At 41.3% G+C, this 17,354-nt stretch overlaps 1 protein-coding gene across 5 annotated transcripts in view; it reads right to left on the bottom strand.

The window, feature by feature from the left end:
• Positions 1 to 17,354, bottom strand: part of Atxn2 (ataxin 2) — a 111,152-nt gene that overhangs the window by 80,934 nt on the left and 12,864 nt on the right. For all 5 annotated transcript variants that reach the window (XM_055606076.1, XM_055606073.1, XM_055606072.1 and 2 more), the window contains exon 2: positions 11,869 to 11,967. In XM_055606076.1, the coding sequence (XP_055462051.1) occupies positions 11,869 to 11,967 (99 nt within the window). The remainder of the gene's footprint in view (positions 1 to 11,868; positions 11,968 to 17,354) is intronic.

Here is a 17,354-nt window from a genome sequence, read left to right as displayed (position 1 = left end):
GTACCATAGCCATTAGAAATAATTCGTAGTTTCCTCAATTTATAATTAATCATTTTATGAATGATAACTTACTGGTTGATTTAGATACAGATACCTTTAAAAAAGTTTGACAAAGTAAAGAGAATTTTGCCTTGCTGGGGATTGCAAATTGCTCCCCAAAAAAATAAAGAAGAGATTCTGTAAATTATCTAGGATATAAGATAGATTTACAGAAAATTCAACTACAGAGTGTACAAACTGTTACTTATTTTCAAAAATTGCTGGGAGATATTACCTGGCTACAGACCACAAATGGATTAACTATTCAAGAGCTAAGTAATTAATTTCAAACCTTACAAGGTGATAAGGACCTAGTCCAAGAAAATTATCAGCTGAGGCTGAGAGAGAATTGGCTATGTTAGAAAAGAAATTACAGGATGCACACTTGGACCACTTGGATTCAAAGCTTGACTGTATTTTAATTATTTTGCCTTCTACTCATTCTCCCACAGAAATTCTTATGCAGAGAGAAGATAGTATCTCAGAATGGATACTTTTAGCAAACAAACAGCAAAAAATTAGCCAGGAATGATAGAACACGCCTTTAGTTCTGAGGGAGAAGAAAGTGGATCTTTGTGAATTTGAGACCAGTCAAGGCTACACAAAGAAACCCTGTCTCAAAACAAACAAATAAATAAATAGATAAATAAAACAAAACCACCACCACCACCACGTGTCTTAATTCCATGCTTGAATGTTAGACTGTAGACTGTAGACTGTAGACCATAAGCCCATGTCATCTTGGACCAGCTTTCAAGTATTCTTCTGAAACAAGATATTTTGTTGTTTGGTTTTAAAAACACAGCTAAGAGATTTTAAATGTTTTTAAATAAATTCAAAGGGTTACTATAGTTCAAACTTGTTTTCTAAATCTCTAAGAGCTGGAGTGATTTGGAGCTAAAATATTTGAGCAGGGCAGTGGTAGTCCATGCCTTTAATCCCAGCAAAGACAGACACATGGATCTCTGTAAGATAGTTGTTTGCTAAATTCTAGAGTTACCGTGAACAAGGTGGTGGTGGCTCATGTCTTTAATCCCACCACTCAGAGACAAAATTCAGATACAATTCTTAATTGGTATGTTTGCACACCCGAGAAATTGTGTACCATATTTACAGATTATTATAAAAAACTTCTACAGGGTACTAAAAAGGCAATTACTTACCAATGGGGACAGGAACAAAGAGCAGCTTTTGCAACTGGAAGTAAGCTCATCTCTGCATGCTAACCTGACCAATTCTGAACCAAGTGGGTATCATATTTATTGATAAAGTGGTAACTGTGAACTCTTCATAAAGAAAAAAGCAGCCCACCAACATTTGCCCATTAGCTTCTACTGCAAACGCTTTCTATATACAAAGAATAAATATTTTTTCTTTGAGAAACAAATCTGAACATTTCATGAGGCATAGAGAATCTTATATTCACTCACTGCCAACCACCCTGTGATCCTAAGGGCACCCCTTACAATGATGGATTGGATCTATTCAAAAGCAGAAACCTTCTTAGGCTTAGCCATGGAAGGAAAAGTGTTACCTACCTGAATTCCTTCATGACCAGGAAATGGTAGTAAAGGGATCTGTGACTTTCAGAACTGAGGAAATAGCTCAGCTGACTATAATCCAAACCCCTCTCCTCCCTAAACCGCTCACTACTGCCCAAAAAGAAGCACTTACGGAACTGTGGGGACCAACAGAATGGTCACACATTTGGCCAATGCACTGTTTACTGGTGGTTCTTCAACTACTGATGAAACCAAAACTAACGGAAAGTGGAGCCTGCAGACCAGGGGGTGGAATGGCCAATGCTGAGGAAGGAGCCTAAAAGATCAGCACAGCACTACAAGACAAACAACTACAAAAAGCAAAAGGAAAATTTCTACCTTCTCCAGTTCATGGTGTATGTGCAACAGTATAGTTTTATGGCCATCAAAATGGTACACAACTGGCAGATAAATGGCAAAGATATCTGGTCATGGGGGACATGAATGGAAATAGCAAAACTTAGCAAAGACATCAAATTTTATGTAGTTCATACAGGCAAGACAGACAAAACATCTGAAAATAATGAAACAGTGAACAAATTGGCATCATCTTTACTTAAGACTAGAATATTAAAATTTTCCAGGGAACAAATTCAGAATAAATCAAAGAGAATGATAGATTACATATTCAAAAAACTTGAGAAAGTTTTTCCCTAACACTAAAAAATAGGGGGAAATTGAAAACCAAATTAAACCAGGGCAACTCTTCGAGAATAACTATTATAAGAAATCCATAGCCAAGTGGTGGTTCACACCTTTAATCCTAGCACTATACCACTTTTGCCTTCTACCTAACCAGATTGCCACTAAGCTAACAAACACCATCCAGAGATCAGATTCAGACTACACACTGCACAGAACATTCAAACTGCTGAGTTTATGAGACTGACAAAAATTTTAACAAAACTTTGAACTCAGAAAAACTTAATTCTAAGACTGCCAAATACAACCAAGATGGATATTATAGAATGCTTGGCAGAAATTGCTTCATTATTGTAAACAGTTTTACTGTGTTAAGAGTCAAAACCTGGGGGCTGGAGAGATGGCTCAGAGGTTAAGAGCACTGGCTGCTCTTCCAGAGGTCTTGAGTTCAATTCCCAGCAACCACATGGTGGCTCACAACCATTTGAAATGAAATCTGGTGCCCTCTTCTGGTATGCAGGTGTACATGCAAACATACATTGTATACATAATAAATAAATAAATCTAAAAAAAAAAAAGATTTGATGATGGACATGTAATATAGTAAAATCTTTAAAAAAAAAAAAAAGAGTCAAAACCTTTCCTTCTGATTTAGACAAAAGGGGAAATGTTGCAGGATATTTGATTTGTGCTGTTTACTGGAAAAGCCTTTTTCTAGTAGTCGTGTGGCTCAGCCCTAGCACACACCTTTAATCAGAGCTTTCTACTTGAATATTGTAAACAGGATTAAATAAAGTCAACAATAGACCAAGAGGCCGAGCAAACAACCAGTTGACAGGAAGTGAACATAAGATTATTAAAAAAAAAAAAAAAAAAAACATAGAGAGGAAGTCAGGAGGATGGATACAGATGCACAGGAAGTAAAAGGGAGGGACACTGAGTTTGAGAATTTTTTGAGATTGTGTGGGAGAGGGAGATTCCTTCCAGGATGTCAGCTGAGAAGGAACATCAGCTCGGTGCTTTTCTCTGCCTCTCTGAGCCAACAGGCTTTCAAACCAACATCTGGCTTCCAAGTCTTTACTGGTAAAAATCTAACTCAACCTTCCTAATGCTGTGACCCTTTAATACAGTGCCCTATGTTGTGCTGACACCCAACCATAAAACTACTATCACTGCTACTTTATAACTATAATTTTACTACTATTATGAATTGTAATGTAAATGTCTGTTTTCCAATGATCTTTGCAGTGAATGAATCTTGTAAAAGCATTATTCAGCAATCCCCCCCCCCCACACACACACACACAGGAATCATGACCCACTTACTTTTAGTATTTTGGTTTTTTCTCTCTCTCTTTTTCTTCTTAAATGGGAGGTGGGAGGTTGGAGACAAGAGTCTCATGTATCTCAGGTTGGCCCAGAATAAGGTCTGTAGCAGAGGACAACCCTAGACTCTTGATTCTCCTGCTTACACAACCCAAGTGCCGGGATTACAGGTGTGTGCCACCACGATTTTAGGCAAAGCTGGGGATCCACTCCAGGTCTTCATACATTCTACACAAGATCTACTCACTGAGTTACATTCCCAACTCTCAATTCCTAACTGGGTACTTTTAGACCCAATAATCTATTTAATGAAAAACTAAGTTAAAGTATGCTTTGTTGAAATTACTTAAGAGTAGAAAGATTTTGGATTTCCAATTTCTTTGGACTTTAGAATAAAGAGGTAGGTGTCTTGAGATGTGACCCAAGTTTGTTGTTTCATATGTATCTTGTGCACATAAGCTGAAGATGTCTGTATGCAAAACCCTTAAGTGGCTGGACATTCTGACTAATCATCTTTGGCTTGATGCAGAACTTTCCACCTGTAGCATCATGCTGGCACTAAACACATTCAGACTTTGGAACATGTGGAATTTCTTATTTTCCAGCCAGAGGGGCTCAACCAGAAACAAATGCAGTAAAGGAGGACCAGCAAAACATCTCAAGGGGTGAAGGTAGATGCAGACAACCTCAGTTCAATCCCCAGAACACACATCATAGAAGGAGAGAAGGGACTCCCTCAATTACCCATCTTCAGACCTCCTGAAGTTACTTACCTACTACCCCTGCCAGACACACAAATACAAATAAAAGTTCCAGAACAGCCAGGGTAATTTTTTGACCCTGTCTCAAAAATACAAAATAAGGGCTAGAGAAACAGCTAGTACTTCCTGAGGGAGATAAAGCTTAGTTTTCTGCATCCAGATCAAGTAACAGCAGATCCAGGGCATCCATACCTCTGGCTTCCTTTCCTCAGGCACCTGGAATCATGTGCACATACAGACACACTTATATGCAAAAACATTAAAAATAAATCTTGAAAATTAAAATAAAGAAAACTGCACACATAAAGTAGCACAGCTCCTTTAAGAGTAACAGGAAGGAGGAAATGAGTGGCATCTGAGCATGACTTGCTAAGTGCTGAAGTAAAGTGGCAGGTGTACAGGGTCATCATAACAGTATACCAGTTTGTCTACTTTCATACACTATCCCTTAAAAACAACAAGTGCTACAACAGAAGTTCACCAAGCAACCACACCTATCAGGACAAGGAAAACACGAGCACAAAAGGATCTACCACTGGTAAATTACACTTGTTAGCTAAATCCAGAATGTGATCAAGTCAACATAAAAAAAGATCCAATTAAGAAATAAATGGAGAGCCGGCACACAGTGGCTTACACCTGTAATCTCAGAGGCAGAGGCAGGTGATCCCTGAGTTCAAGGTCAGCCTGGTCTACGAAACGAATCCAGAACAGCCAAAGGTACACAGAAATCCTGTCTTGAACCCCCCCCTAAAAAAAGGGGGAAGAGAGAGAAAGGAAAGAAGGAAGAGAGGAAGGGAGGAAGGGAAGTGGAAAGATTAAGATCGTCAAAGTACCTGTTGTCAATTTTGACAACCTGAGTTCAATCCTCCTGGAAAGAGAACCAACTCTAACAATTTGTCCTCTAACCTCCATATATATATATATATATATATATATATAAATATATATATATTTATATATATATATATATAAATAATGGCATTTCCATGCATGCACCTGCTTTGCCTGCATGCATACACACTAAACAATAAACAAAGAAATAAACAAATGGAAGGGGCTGAAGAGACTGCACAGGAGTCAAGAGCATTTCTTCTTGCAGAGGACCCAGATTCAGTTCACAGCACCCACATGGCAGCTTACAACTTTCTGTAACTCTTGTCCCAGGGGATACAATACCTTCTTCCGGCCCCCACTGGCACCCATAAATATAAACACACACTTAAAAAAAAAAGTGAGGGAAAGTGGGAGTATGTGCCTTTAATACCAGCACTTGGGAAGCAGGGGCAGCTGGATCTCGGCATTCCAGGACAACCTGGTTTAGATGGTAAATCCTGGGCCAGCCAGAGATACATGGTGAGACCTCATCAAAAGACAAAAAGGAAATCTAAAATCATGAAACTTGAAGAAAAAACAGCACCATGACCTTGTATTCTTTTGTTGTTGTTGCTGTTGGTTTATTTGGTTTGTTTTGTTTTTCAAGATAGGGGTTTCTCTGTGTATCCCTGGCTGTCCAGAAACTTACTCTGTAGAGCAGGCTAGCTTCCAACTCACAGTTACGCACCTACCTCTGCCTCTCAACTGCTAGGATTAAAGGCATGTGCTTCAATGACCAGCTATGACCTTCAATTTTTTTAAAATTCATTATTTATACAACATTCTGTCTGCATGTATGCCCACTCACCAGAAGAGGAGAGCAGATCTCACTATAGATGGTTATAAGCCACTATGTGGTTGCTAGGAATTGAACTCAGGGTCTTTGGAAGAGCAGTGTTCCTTACCTCTGAGCCAATAATGTAGTCTTGGCTGCTTGGAAGGCTGAGAAAGGAGGAGCTCTCAAGCTCAGAAATTTAGCATCAGCTTCAACAACATGGCAATATGTCTCTTTAAGCCAACATTCTATATTGAGGGCGAGCTGTGTGTGAACTCTGTAATTCACTAGCAAAAAATATAACCAATAATCTAACTCAAATACAGCCAAAAAACAATGTTTAAGGGTTGACTGAGAACACTTGATGCTCTCCCAAAGAGCCAAGTTCAGATGCCAGCGGCCCCATCTGATATAACTCTAGCTCCAGGGGATCAGATGTCCTTTTCTGGCTCCTGAAGACACTGATACACATACACATAATTGATAAAATTAATCTAAATATACAAAGACAGTGAGGCTACACATGTGACATAGACCTGCAACCTCAGCACCCAGGAGCTTGAGGTAAGAGTCCAGGACTGGGGTATCCCTGCTACACAGTGAGTTTGAAGACAGCATCCATCGCATAAGACCTTGCCTCACGGAATGGAAAGACGCCTCAGTGGTTAAGAGCACTGTCTGCTCTTCCAAAGGTCCTGAGTTCAGTTCCCAGCAACCACATGTTGGCTCATAACCACCTATGAGATCTGGTCTCCTTTTTGGTGTGTATGCATTCAGGCAGGCAGAGTAGTGCATAAATAATAAATAGATCTTAAAAAAAAAAAAAAAGACCCTGCCTCAAACAAAAATAAAATATTCTCAGTATCACTAGTTTTTAGGATTATTATTATGGCAGCTTACAGTAGCTCAGGAATAAAGTATTTATTCATAAAGCCATGAATTTTATTTCCAGCACTGTCTCCAATACCAGAAATTAACAAGTACATAAAAAAACAGTGGGGAAATAAGAACCCTTCCATACCACTGGTAGGAAAGGAAGATGGCATGCCCACACTTGTCAACATGAGGACTCCTTAAATCATTCATTAAACACAAACACAGAGGTTGTTGAGGCAGCTCTGAGTAAAGGCATCCCTGAAATCCATAAAAGTGCAAGGAGAGAGAACTGAACTGGCTCCACAAAGGTCCTCTGGCTCACAGAAGGGCGTGCACATGCGTGCTCGCACACATATACACACACCAAGCATAGAGAGTTGTTGGTCAGGTCCTTGCCATTGCTCTGTTGCCTCCAGAACTAGACAGTAAAACTTTTACTAATGAAGACACCACGTTGGATTCAAGACAAAGAAATCATACTGTAACAGAGCTAGGAGCATCCCTGCTGGCTAGCTTTCATAGCGCCTGAAGGTGCTCATTCACAGCTGCCCTGAACAAAGGAATCAACTTGAACAAAGTCTTAATCCTGAAGTGTAGACCCCAGGAGTCATAACACCACCTTCCAGTTAAGCTGTGTCCACTGCTACAATAATGGCATTGATTATTTGGTGGAAGGGACAAGTAACCACTTTCTAATTGGAACAATTTTCTCCTGTCACAGCAGAAAATGCATGCCTATCTTTAGAGTCCATGGCTAGGAAAGTTATAGGCTTACACAGGAACAATCTACTGTTGTTTCCCTAAGTGGACGCGGTATCAAATGAGCTTTTAAATATTTTTGTTCATCCTATAGGTTAGAGATGCTCTCAGCACTGATGAGACACTAAAAACTAGTCAAAGTGCAGAGAATGAGCAACTGTTGAAACCTGGGCCTAAAACAAGACATCTGTATGTACCATCCACTGTTCAGAGAGTATCAAACAAGGGGAGGGCACTAAAATCTAAAAGCCAGGGAATGGACATGGCATGGAAGTTGAACTCAAGAACTTAAAGCAGTTGAGGTTACCTAGAGAAGACTGGACCCACCCATAATCCAGCACAGACAGGGCATGAGATCTCAGAGTCCCACTCCTCATTGGGAAGCTGCTGGCAATTAATAGTTGCTGGAGGACAGGGGCTATTTCTTTAGTGTAGTACTGCTCTTACTGTAGTAAATAATTCTCAACCCATATTCATGTAAGACACTCTTATCAAAATCAGTGGTCACACATGTGCACACACGCACGCACGCGCGCGCGCACACACACGCATACACAAAGGAATGAAAACAGGTGGGGGAGTCATTAGAAAAAGAAGTTTAGCAGGAGTGGAAATAGGTAAGAGAATTATGGAAGTGAGGAACAACCAAAGGACACTGTACAACAATGAAATTACTAAAGAACATTATGTACATCAAAAAAATTAAAAACTAGAGTAATTGGGAGAAATTTAAATAGAATGACCACAAGATACAGCAGTTCAGTTTCTGGGCATATAGCCAAAAACCTGACTGAAGCAGTGAGTTAAAAGACAATTATACACCCATGTTTGTTCACAGCAGTTTCACTCACCACAGCCAAAAGGAAGACGATTCAAATGCACATTGATGAGTGAATGAAAGGGGTGATGAAATGTGGCCCAGCCTACAATGGAATGCTGTGTCAATCATTAAAATAAATAAAGTTCTCCAGAGCTGGAGAGATGGCTCAGTAGTTAAGATCCCTTTGCTCTTACACAGGATCTCAGTTCAGTTCCCAGCTCACAACTGTCTGTAACTCAAGCTCCAGAGGATACAGTGCCCTCTTCTGGTCTCCATGGGCACCTAAACTCATGTGCATATATTCCATATACCACACACAGACACACACATAACTTTCAATGAACCTGGATCTTGCCGGTTGAGGTAGGATGGCTTGCACCAGCATTCACTGTTTGGTTTATGTTTTTGTTTCTGAGGCAGGGTCTTTCTACAAAGCCCTGGCTGATCTGAAACTCACTATGTAGACCAGGCTGACCTCAACCTTCACAAAGACTCACCTGCCTCTGCCTTACAAGTACTGCGATTAAAGATGTGCACAGCCACACCCAGCTCTCAGCAACATCCAGGTTCATTGACAGACAGCTTAAGAAGAAGGTGGCAGCATCCAAGGCTGATCTCTGTTCTCTACACACCTGTATGCATACATATGCATACATATACATCAAAATAATAAAAAATAGTACTATACAATCAACAATGTGACTTCCTGCAAAACCCACTGTGGTCTTTTGACTGATGACCTGAAGGCTACAAGCCACATGTGACATAGGTCTGACTCCACTGAAGTCCCTGGACATCACACTGATGCACCACACATAGGCCATGTGGAGTGCTCCCATAAGATTATATAGCCTAAGAACTACAGAGACTCCATATGTTATGTAATTATACTGTATGTTATTCCTAAAGTAATCCCTAACAGCACAACTTCATTATCTTCTTGTAACACTGCCCATCTGTAAGAGTAACAGCTCTCCCCCAGCTCCAGAACCAGACTTGTTACATACAAGATACAAGGTGTTATCTAAAATATCCACTTTTGTATACTAAAAAAAAAAAAAAAAAAAAAGTCCAGGAAATCGTGATCTCACCAACTAAACAGAAAAACAGGAAATAGAAACTGCCTCTGAGACCCAAAGTCCAGTTTAAAAAAATAAAACTAAAAGTAGCAGGACATAGCAGACCTACTACAATGCCTGGGCTTGGCAGGCTGAGGCAGGAAGAGCCACCAAGGCAGCAGTCTCGAACATACACATAGAAAGACCAGATCTCTGAAACCAAAGGTAGTCACCAAAACCAGGATCAACCATAAGTAAAGCAGCAGAGATAGTGACTGATTACTATACAGCATCAAAAAAACTACATCAAGAGAAAGCACTGAAGACAGCTGGGTTTTAACTCAGTGTTACAGTGCTCATCTGGGGAATATGAACAGCCTTGCGCAAAGAACGAAGATGGTTCAGTAGGTAAAATCAATTGTACACAACCTGATGACCTGAGCTTGAATCCAGTACTGACAGGAGAGAACCTATTCCCAATTGTCCTCTGATCTCTCCACATACTCCTGGCATATGCCTGCCCTAACTCACACACATACACACAAAACTAATAAAGTAGCAAAGGAAACAGGTATTTGTGCTTTTAACCTGTGCCTGGGAGGCAGAGGTGTGAGGATCTCTGTGTGTTCAAAGCAGCCTGGTCTACAGAGGAAGTTCCAGGCCAACTAGGGCTCCATAGTGAGAACCCTGACATAAAATAAATTAATTAATTAGCTGATTGATTTAGAAAGTGGGCTGAAGAGATGGCTCAGTAGTTAAGAGGACCTGCTGCCCTTCCAGAGGACCTGGGTTCAATTCCCAGCACCCGCTTGGCAGCTTACAACCATCTTTAACTTCAACTCCAAGAGCCACAACACCCTCTTCTGGCATCTGAGGGGACCAGCCTACACACACACACACACACACACACACACACACACACACACACACACGAGCATGTATAATTTTTTAAAAAGAAAGAAAAAGAAAATTTCAAGATGGCAAGACAAGAAGTAACTAGTAAACTTGCAGAATGAAACAGATTAGCAAACCTAAAGAAAGTCAGGCGCAGTGGCACTCGTCGTTAATCCCAGCACTCAGGAGGCAGAGGCAGGTGGAACTCTATTGAGTTCCAAGGTCAGCCAGATCTACAAAGTAAGTTCCAGGACAGCCAAGGCTATAAGAGACACTGTCTAAAAACAATTTTTAAACCAAAAAATTACATTCTCACAGAAACTTGAGAGGCTGGAGAGAGGACTTACTGTTCAATCTGCAACACTGACTTCTACAGAGCTGGACACGGCTGTAAGCAACCTGCAAACCCAGCACTTACGTGGGAGGTCGTCACTGGGGCTTGTCCCTGCCACCCTAACTCCACGTTTCCTGAAGGCCCTTGCCTCAAAGGAGTAAGTCAGAGTTACAGAACTGGACACCACTGAATGTGCCCTATCAGCACACATGTGTGTACATATATGACGTTTATACACTAAACACGAAAGAAGTTCTTAAGAAAATCTAGAGCTAGCAAAGTAGAAACTTTTTTGGTTTGGTTTGTCCAGACAGGATTTCTCTGTGTAGCCCTGGCTGTCCTGAAACTCTATAGACCAGGCTAGCCTCAAACTGAGATTCACTTTTGTCTCCCAAGCGTTGGGATTAAAAGAGGGTGTCACAAAGGCCCACCCCCCCAAAAAAAACTAACTTTGTTTAGTTGGTTGGTTTTTTGGAAGACAGGATTTTTCTGTGTAGCCTTGGCTGTCCTGGACTCACTCTGCAGACCAGGCTGACCTGGAACTCAGAGCAATCCGCCTGCCTCTGCCCCCGAGTGCTGGGATTACAGATATGTGTCACCATGCACAGCCAAAGAAACGCCTCAGAGATGAAACAAACACTCAGTGCTAATTCATTCTTCCTCCTTGACCCCAACACAAACCAAAAAGCTGGGGAGTGAGGTTTGTTTTCAGTAGGTGAAGGTGCCTGACACAAAAGAATATGGACCTGACTTCTGATAGCCAGCACCCACATAAAAGCCAGGCACAGTGGCATCAATCTGTATGCCCAGTAACTGAGGCGACAGACAGGTAGGTCCCCAGAGCTCACTGGCCAGCCAGTCTAGCCAGTTTGTTAGCTCTGGATCAGTGAGAGACAATGTCACCCAACAGCCTATGGACTACAAAATTTCCAACCCCCCCCCCCCAACATACACACAAACCCCACAGAATGTCAGTAAAGGTAACTGCAAAATAAAAGCTAGTGTAAATGCCTTTTAAAACCTGTTCTTCTACTAACTTACATTCAACTGTGTAAAATCACACGTAATCATAGTTCAAGCAAGACCTGCTTGAGCTTAGAATAAAGACTTTTTTTGTAGGGGTATAGGGGAGAGGGAGTTTGAGACAGGTTTTCTCTATGTACCAACCCTGGCCACCTGAGAACTTGCTTTGTAGACCAGGCTGGCCTCGAACTCAGAGATCCATCTGCCTCTACCTCCTGAGTGCCAGCTTTTTTTGAGCCAAATCTGAAAAAAAAAAAAAAAAAAAAAAAAACTTTATTAAGTACTGACAAATATGGATTTTGGTCAAGACCACTCCCTGGAACTTCCAGCTCTTTGGCCTACTATAAGAGTTTATGGAAAAAAAAAAAAAAAAACATGGGGGGGGGCCCCACTAGAGAGATGGTTCAGAGGTTCAGAACACTGACTATTCTTCCAAAGGTCCTAAGTTCAATTCCCAGCAACCACAAGGTGACTCATAACCATATATAATGAGATTTGTTGCCCTCTTCTGGCCTGCTTGCACATATGCAGACAGAATACTGTATAAATTATAAAATTAAATAAATCTTAAAAAAGAAAAAAACTAGAGCTACCAAGACTGACAACTGGAATCCAATCCCTGAAATTTACACACACATGCATGCACTGAGTAAACATAAACTTTAAATGGGACAATATTTACACAGAGCCTACAAAATTGCCCATACTCTGAGCAACCTCCAGATATGTGGCATCTAGCAGCTGAACGCTATGCAGTGTGATGTCACTGTACTGTTTAGGAGAATAGCACACATTCAACATACATGGTCTTTTCTTTTGGACACAGGAGCCTAGCTTGCTGTATTGTCCAGGTTCAACTCAAACTCTCATTCTACCTTGGCTCCGAGCACTTGGAAGGACAGTGTCAACCACTGTTCCTGTCTTCATACTTTTTGTTTTACACAGATCTCACTACCTAGTCCAGGGAAGCTTCAAACTCACTATGTGGCCCAAAGAGTAGTTAAAGCCTTAAAGTCCTGGTGCTCCTCCGGCCTCAGCCTCACAAATGCTGGGATTACATAAATGCAAAACCAGGCCCAGCTTTAACTTCCAGGAATTTCTGATCTGTAAAGGTCTGAGCACATGTTCAATCACTAAATAAAGTCTGCAGTATAGCTTGTGTTGAACTATGACAAGTACTGACTAATGCAATTTCTCCTTTACTGTTAAGAAAACTACCGCAGTTATGGGAGACAGGGCTGGGGAAATGGCTCATTTGATAGAGTGCTTGCCCTACAAGCAAAAGACCAGAGTCTGGATACCAGAACCCATGTAAAAGTTGGGTATGATGGCATGCATCTGTAATGCCAGTAATGAATAAAAATGCAAGCTGGTGACAGGCCTACATGGCCAATGATAAACCCTGTCTCTAAGTGTGAACAGTGCCTGAGAAGCAACAAACTTTGTCCTGACCTCCACATGAGTGCCAAGCATACATGCACACACGGGCACATGTACGCACACACACATATGCATACATAGGAACACATAAAGCAGCAATTGGTACACCACAAAACCCTAATCAGAGCGCTTACAGTTAACTTGAGTAGGTGAGTCACTGCTCTTCCCAATTTGATTTTATTATAAAGAGTAATCCCATAACCAAACTTTAATATTAAACACTTCCTCTCCATGTGAAGTTCTATCAAATACCAAAAAAGATATGCTAAGATGTTTTATCATGAGGTAAGAATTTATAAGGAGCAGACAAACTAAGATTCTCCACACCTAGAATTCAAGTATTCTTGGGGTCTCAGAAAAACCTGTTGTCCCAACAGAAACTCATTATGATAAAAAGGTCGTACACGACACTCTTCAATATGGCAACCACTGTCCATATATGGCATTGCGTACTTGAGTCAGAGCTGGCATGACTTAGGAATTGCAACGTGTACATTTCAGTTACTCTCATCTCATGCTTTTTATATGTTATTTGTGTATTGAGGTTTCACCTGTGTGTCTGTGCACCAGACGCATTAGTTACAGAGAGTTGTAAGCTGTCATGTAGGTGCTGGGTATCAACTTGGGTCCTCTAGAAGAGTACCCAGGGCTCTCAACTACTAAGCCATCTCTCCAAGCCCTCATTTTGTTTCTTAAAAATTACATCCATTTAACTGGGGAGGTGGTGGTATATGCCTTTAATCCCAGCACTAAGAAGACAGAGGCAGGTGGATCTCTGTGAGTTAGAGGCCAGCCTGCTCTACAGAGAGTTCCAAGACAGACAGGACTACACAGAGAAACCGGTCTTAAAAACCCATGTATTTGTGTGCATGTGTATGGGGTGCACAGGTAGGTCAGAGGAGTCTGTTCCCTTCTCCCAAGTGGGTCATACCCGGGATCAGACTCAAGGATTCAGGCAGTAAGCACCTTTCTTTACCAACTGAACGCCATCTCAGCAGCCTTTTTTTTTTAACCACATATTCAATTTATTATGTGTTTGTATGGGGGTACCATGGCACACATGTGGTAGTCAGAGAACTTTTGGGAATCAGTTCTTTTCTTTCACTCAGGTTTGTCAAATTTGTAGGCTCTTCAGAGGCCTGCAGATTCTAAACCAGTCAGCTTCATTTTAAACTGAACTACCCCTGTGTGGCTATCAGCCACTATACTATACAGAAGCACATGTTTCTCCTTCAACTTCTCCAGACAGAAAGACTGTTAAGTGGCTTATGTCTCATGAAAAAAAAATTAATACCCTCAAAACACCACAGCAGACAGAATTACAGATGAAGCAAAAGACTGACCTGCTACAGCTGGCTGAAGGGTATAGAAGATTCTTTCAGTTGCTCTATCTTTACATATGGGTGACATTTTCCATTTTAAGACCTTACTCAGGAGCAGGGTACAGTGGCCCATGCCTTTAATCCCAGGACTAGGGCGGCAGAGGCAGGAAGAAGCCAGTTTAGTCTACAGAGTAAGTTTCAGGGCACCAAGAGCTATACAGAGAAACCGTGTCTTGGGGAGGAGGGCGGTTGGAGGAAGCAGACTTACTCATCTGGGTGTGACAACACATGCTTTTAATCCCAGCACTTAGGAGGCATAGGCAGGTATGTATCTCTGAGTTTGAGGCCAGCCTGGTCTACATGGTGAGTTCTAAGACAGCCCAACCAACATAGTGAGCCTCTGTCTGAAAAAGCCAATCCGGTTCACAGCGAAGATAAGAGTTCACAACATTTATGTGCTCACCCTCCTTTCCAGATGTACTGGGGAACTTGAATGGAAAGAGAGATGAAGTTTCCTTTTAAGAGTTCTGGACTGCTGGAGAGATGGCTCAGAGGTTAAGAGCACTGGCTGCTCTTCCAGGTCCTGAGTTCAATTCCCAGCAACTACATGGTGGCTCACAACCATCCATAATGAGAATCTGGCACCCTCTTTGGGTATGCAGACATACATGCAGACAGAACATTGTATACATAATAAACAAATAAAAAATAAAATTAATTAAAAAAAATTAAAAAAAGAGTTCTGGGCTAACAGACACAAACGTACAAAATGAACATATGCTTTATTGTGCCATGCAACTATAATCTAGAAGGTAATGAAGCTGAATTGTGAATTCAAGGCCAGCCTGAAATACATGGCCAGAAAAAAAATATGTGAACATTTAATACATGCTAAATATTAACTGAAGCACTCAAGAATACAGTTTCCACAGGAGAGTGCAAGTGCTAGATTGCAAGCCTGGCCTACACCCCACCAGAAAAGAAGACAGGCCTGAGTCTGTTGCAGTCTTGACAGAGGTAGAGGGTTTATTCTGACCAGGCTTTTTAAGGTGACTGTAAATGGGATTGTTTCCCTGACTTCATTTTATCACTGGTATACAGGAAGGCTACAGACCTTCATGCTAATTTTATATCCTACTTTGTTAAAGATACTCACTAATGTGAAAGAGATTTTGGGTGGAATCCTTAAGATCTTTTACAAATAGAATCATATCTGTAAATGAGGGTATTTTGACTTTTTCCTTTCATTTTTTTTTAATGTTTTAAAGGAACTTCTCAAAATTTTTCTTAACATTTTATTTATATGTAAAGATGTTTTCTCTGCATGTGTACCCATGCACCATGTATGTGTATTGCCCAGATGACATAGAGGGTATCAGATCTCCTGGAACTGGAGTTAGAGGCAGTTGTGAACCACTGTGTGGGTACTGAGAACCCAACCTGGATCTTCTGGAAGCCAGTGCCCTTAACTGCTGAGCCATCTTCCTAGCCCCATCCCCCAAATATATATTTTATCACATTTATTTATTGGGGGAAAGTGTAAACATCACAGCACATGTATAAAGGTCAGAAGGTTAACTCAGATGACCAAACTTACAGACAAGTGCCCTTATCAGAGCCAACTTGCTGGCCCCTTCGAAGGGGCCTAAACTGCCTAAGAGTTCCAAAGTTCAATAAGACAACACACCAGCTCAACCGCCTCAGTATCATCATAGGTAGGTAGGCATTTTGAACTACTTTCCATCCTAGTGTGCACTAGGATGGAAGCTCAAAGGAGACACCTCATCTCACCTGTCCGCTACAGTGTCCTCAGCCTGGCAAACAGAAATTACTGCAGAAGGGGGCTTTAACACATGATTCTCACAGTGAAACCACTTCTACAGTCATTAACTAACCAGCTACAGAGCACACAAGTTGTACAGGACCATTTGTGTCCCTAGTCTAAATCTAGAAGACAATACAAGCTGATCCCAACTTGAGATGACACAAGAAAGGCTTACAAATAAGCACAGATGCTCACTATTATTGGGCATTAGGGAAGTACATTTTTAAAACATTTTAATTTTATTTGTATTTTATGTGTATGGGTGTTTTACCATCATACCCATGCAGTACTCATGTAGGCCAAAGGAGGGCACTGGATCCTCTGGAACTGGAATTACAGACAGCTTCAACAGCCATGTGGGTGCTGGTCATTAAACCCAGGTCCCCTAGAAGACAAACTAGTACTCGCTCTTAACCCCCGAGCAATTTCCCCCCCCCCCCCCCCCCCCGAGAAATGCCCTGGACCCTGGAACACCCAGACTAAATCAAGAGCTAGCATACAAAACACTGACAGAAGAGTCAGAACTTGAAAGGTCACACACTGGGCTGTGGCTAACAGTTACAGCAATCATGTTGTAGCTACATTAAGTCTTCTCTTTAACACTGCTAAGTGGAGGGTGGCAGAGTTCAATAGTAGAATACATACTGGTCTCTGTCCCCAGTACTGGAGGCAAGGGGAGTATTAGTTAAAAGCTGGATATGCATGGTGGCTCAACACTTGTAATTGCAACACTTGGGAGAGTGAGACAATAATTAACAGATTGAAGCCAATCACAGTTAGAGACCCCGCCTCAAAAACAAACAAAAATCTGACTAACTTTCCCAAGTTTTTTCCTTTCACCAGCAATGACTTCATTGGCCACCATCAATGATTCCTGGCCCAAAAGTAGGGGCACTGGCTGCTCTTCCAAAGAACCTGGGTTCAATTCCCAGCACCCATATCAGGAAGCTCACAGCTGCGAGGAGATCTAACACCCTCTTCTGAACTCCAAACACACACAAAAATAAATAATTTTTTTTTTAACACTTGGGGAGGAAGAAGTG

The sequence above is a fragment of the Psammomys obesus genome, unplaced genomic scaffold, assembly GCF_907164565.1.
Source record: "Psammomys obesus unplaced genomic scaffold, mPsaObe1.curated_primary_1811, whole genome shotgun sequence".
NCBI lineage: Eukaryota > Metazoa > Chordata > Mammalia > Rodentia > Muridae > Psammomys > Psammomys obesus.
This window is presented reverse-complemented; position numbering and strand designations above follow the sequence as displayed.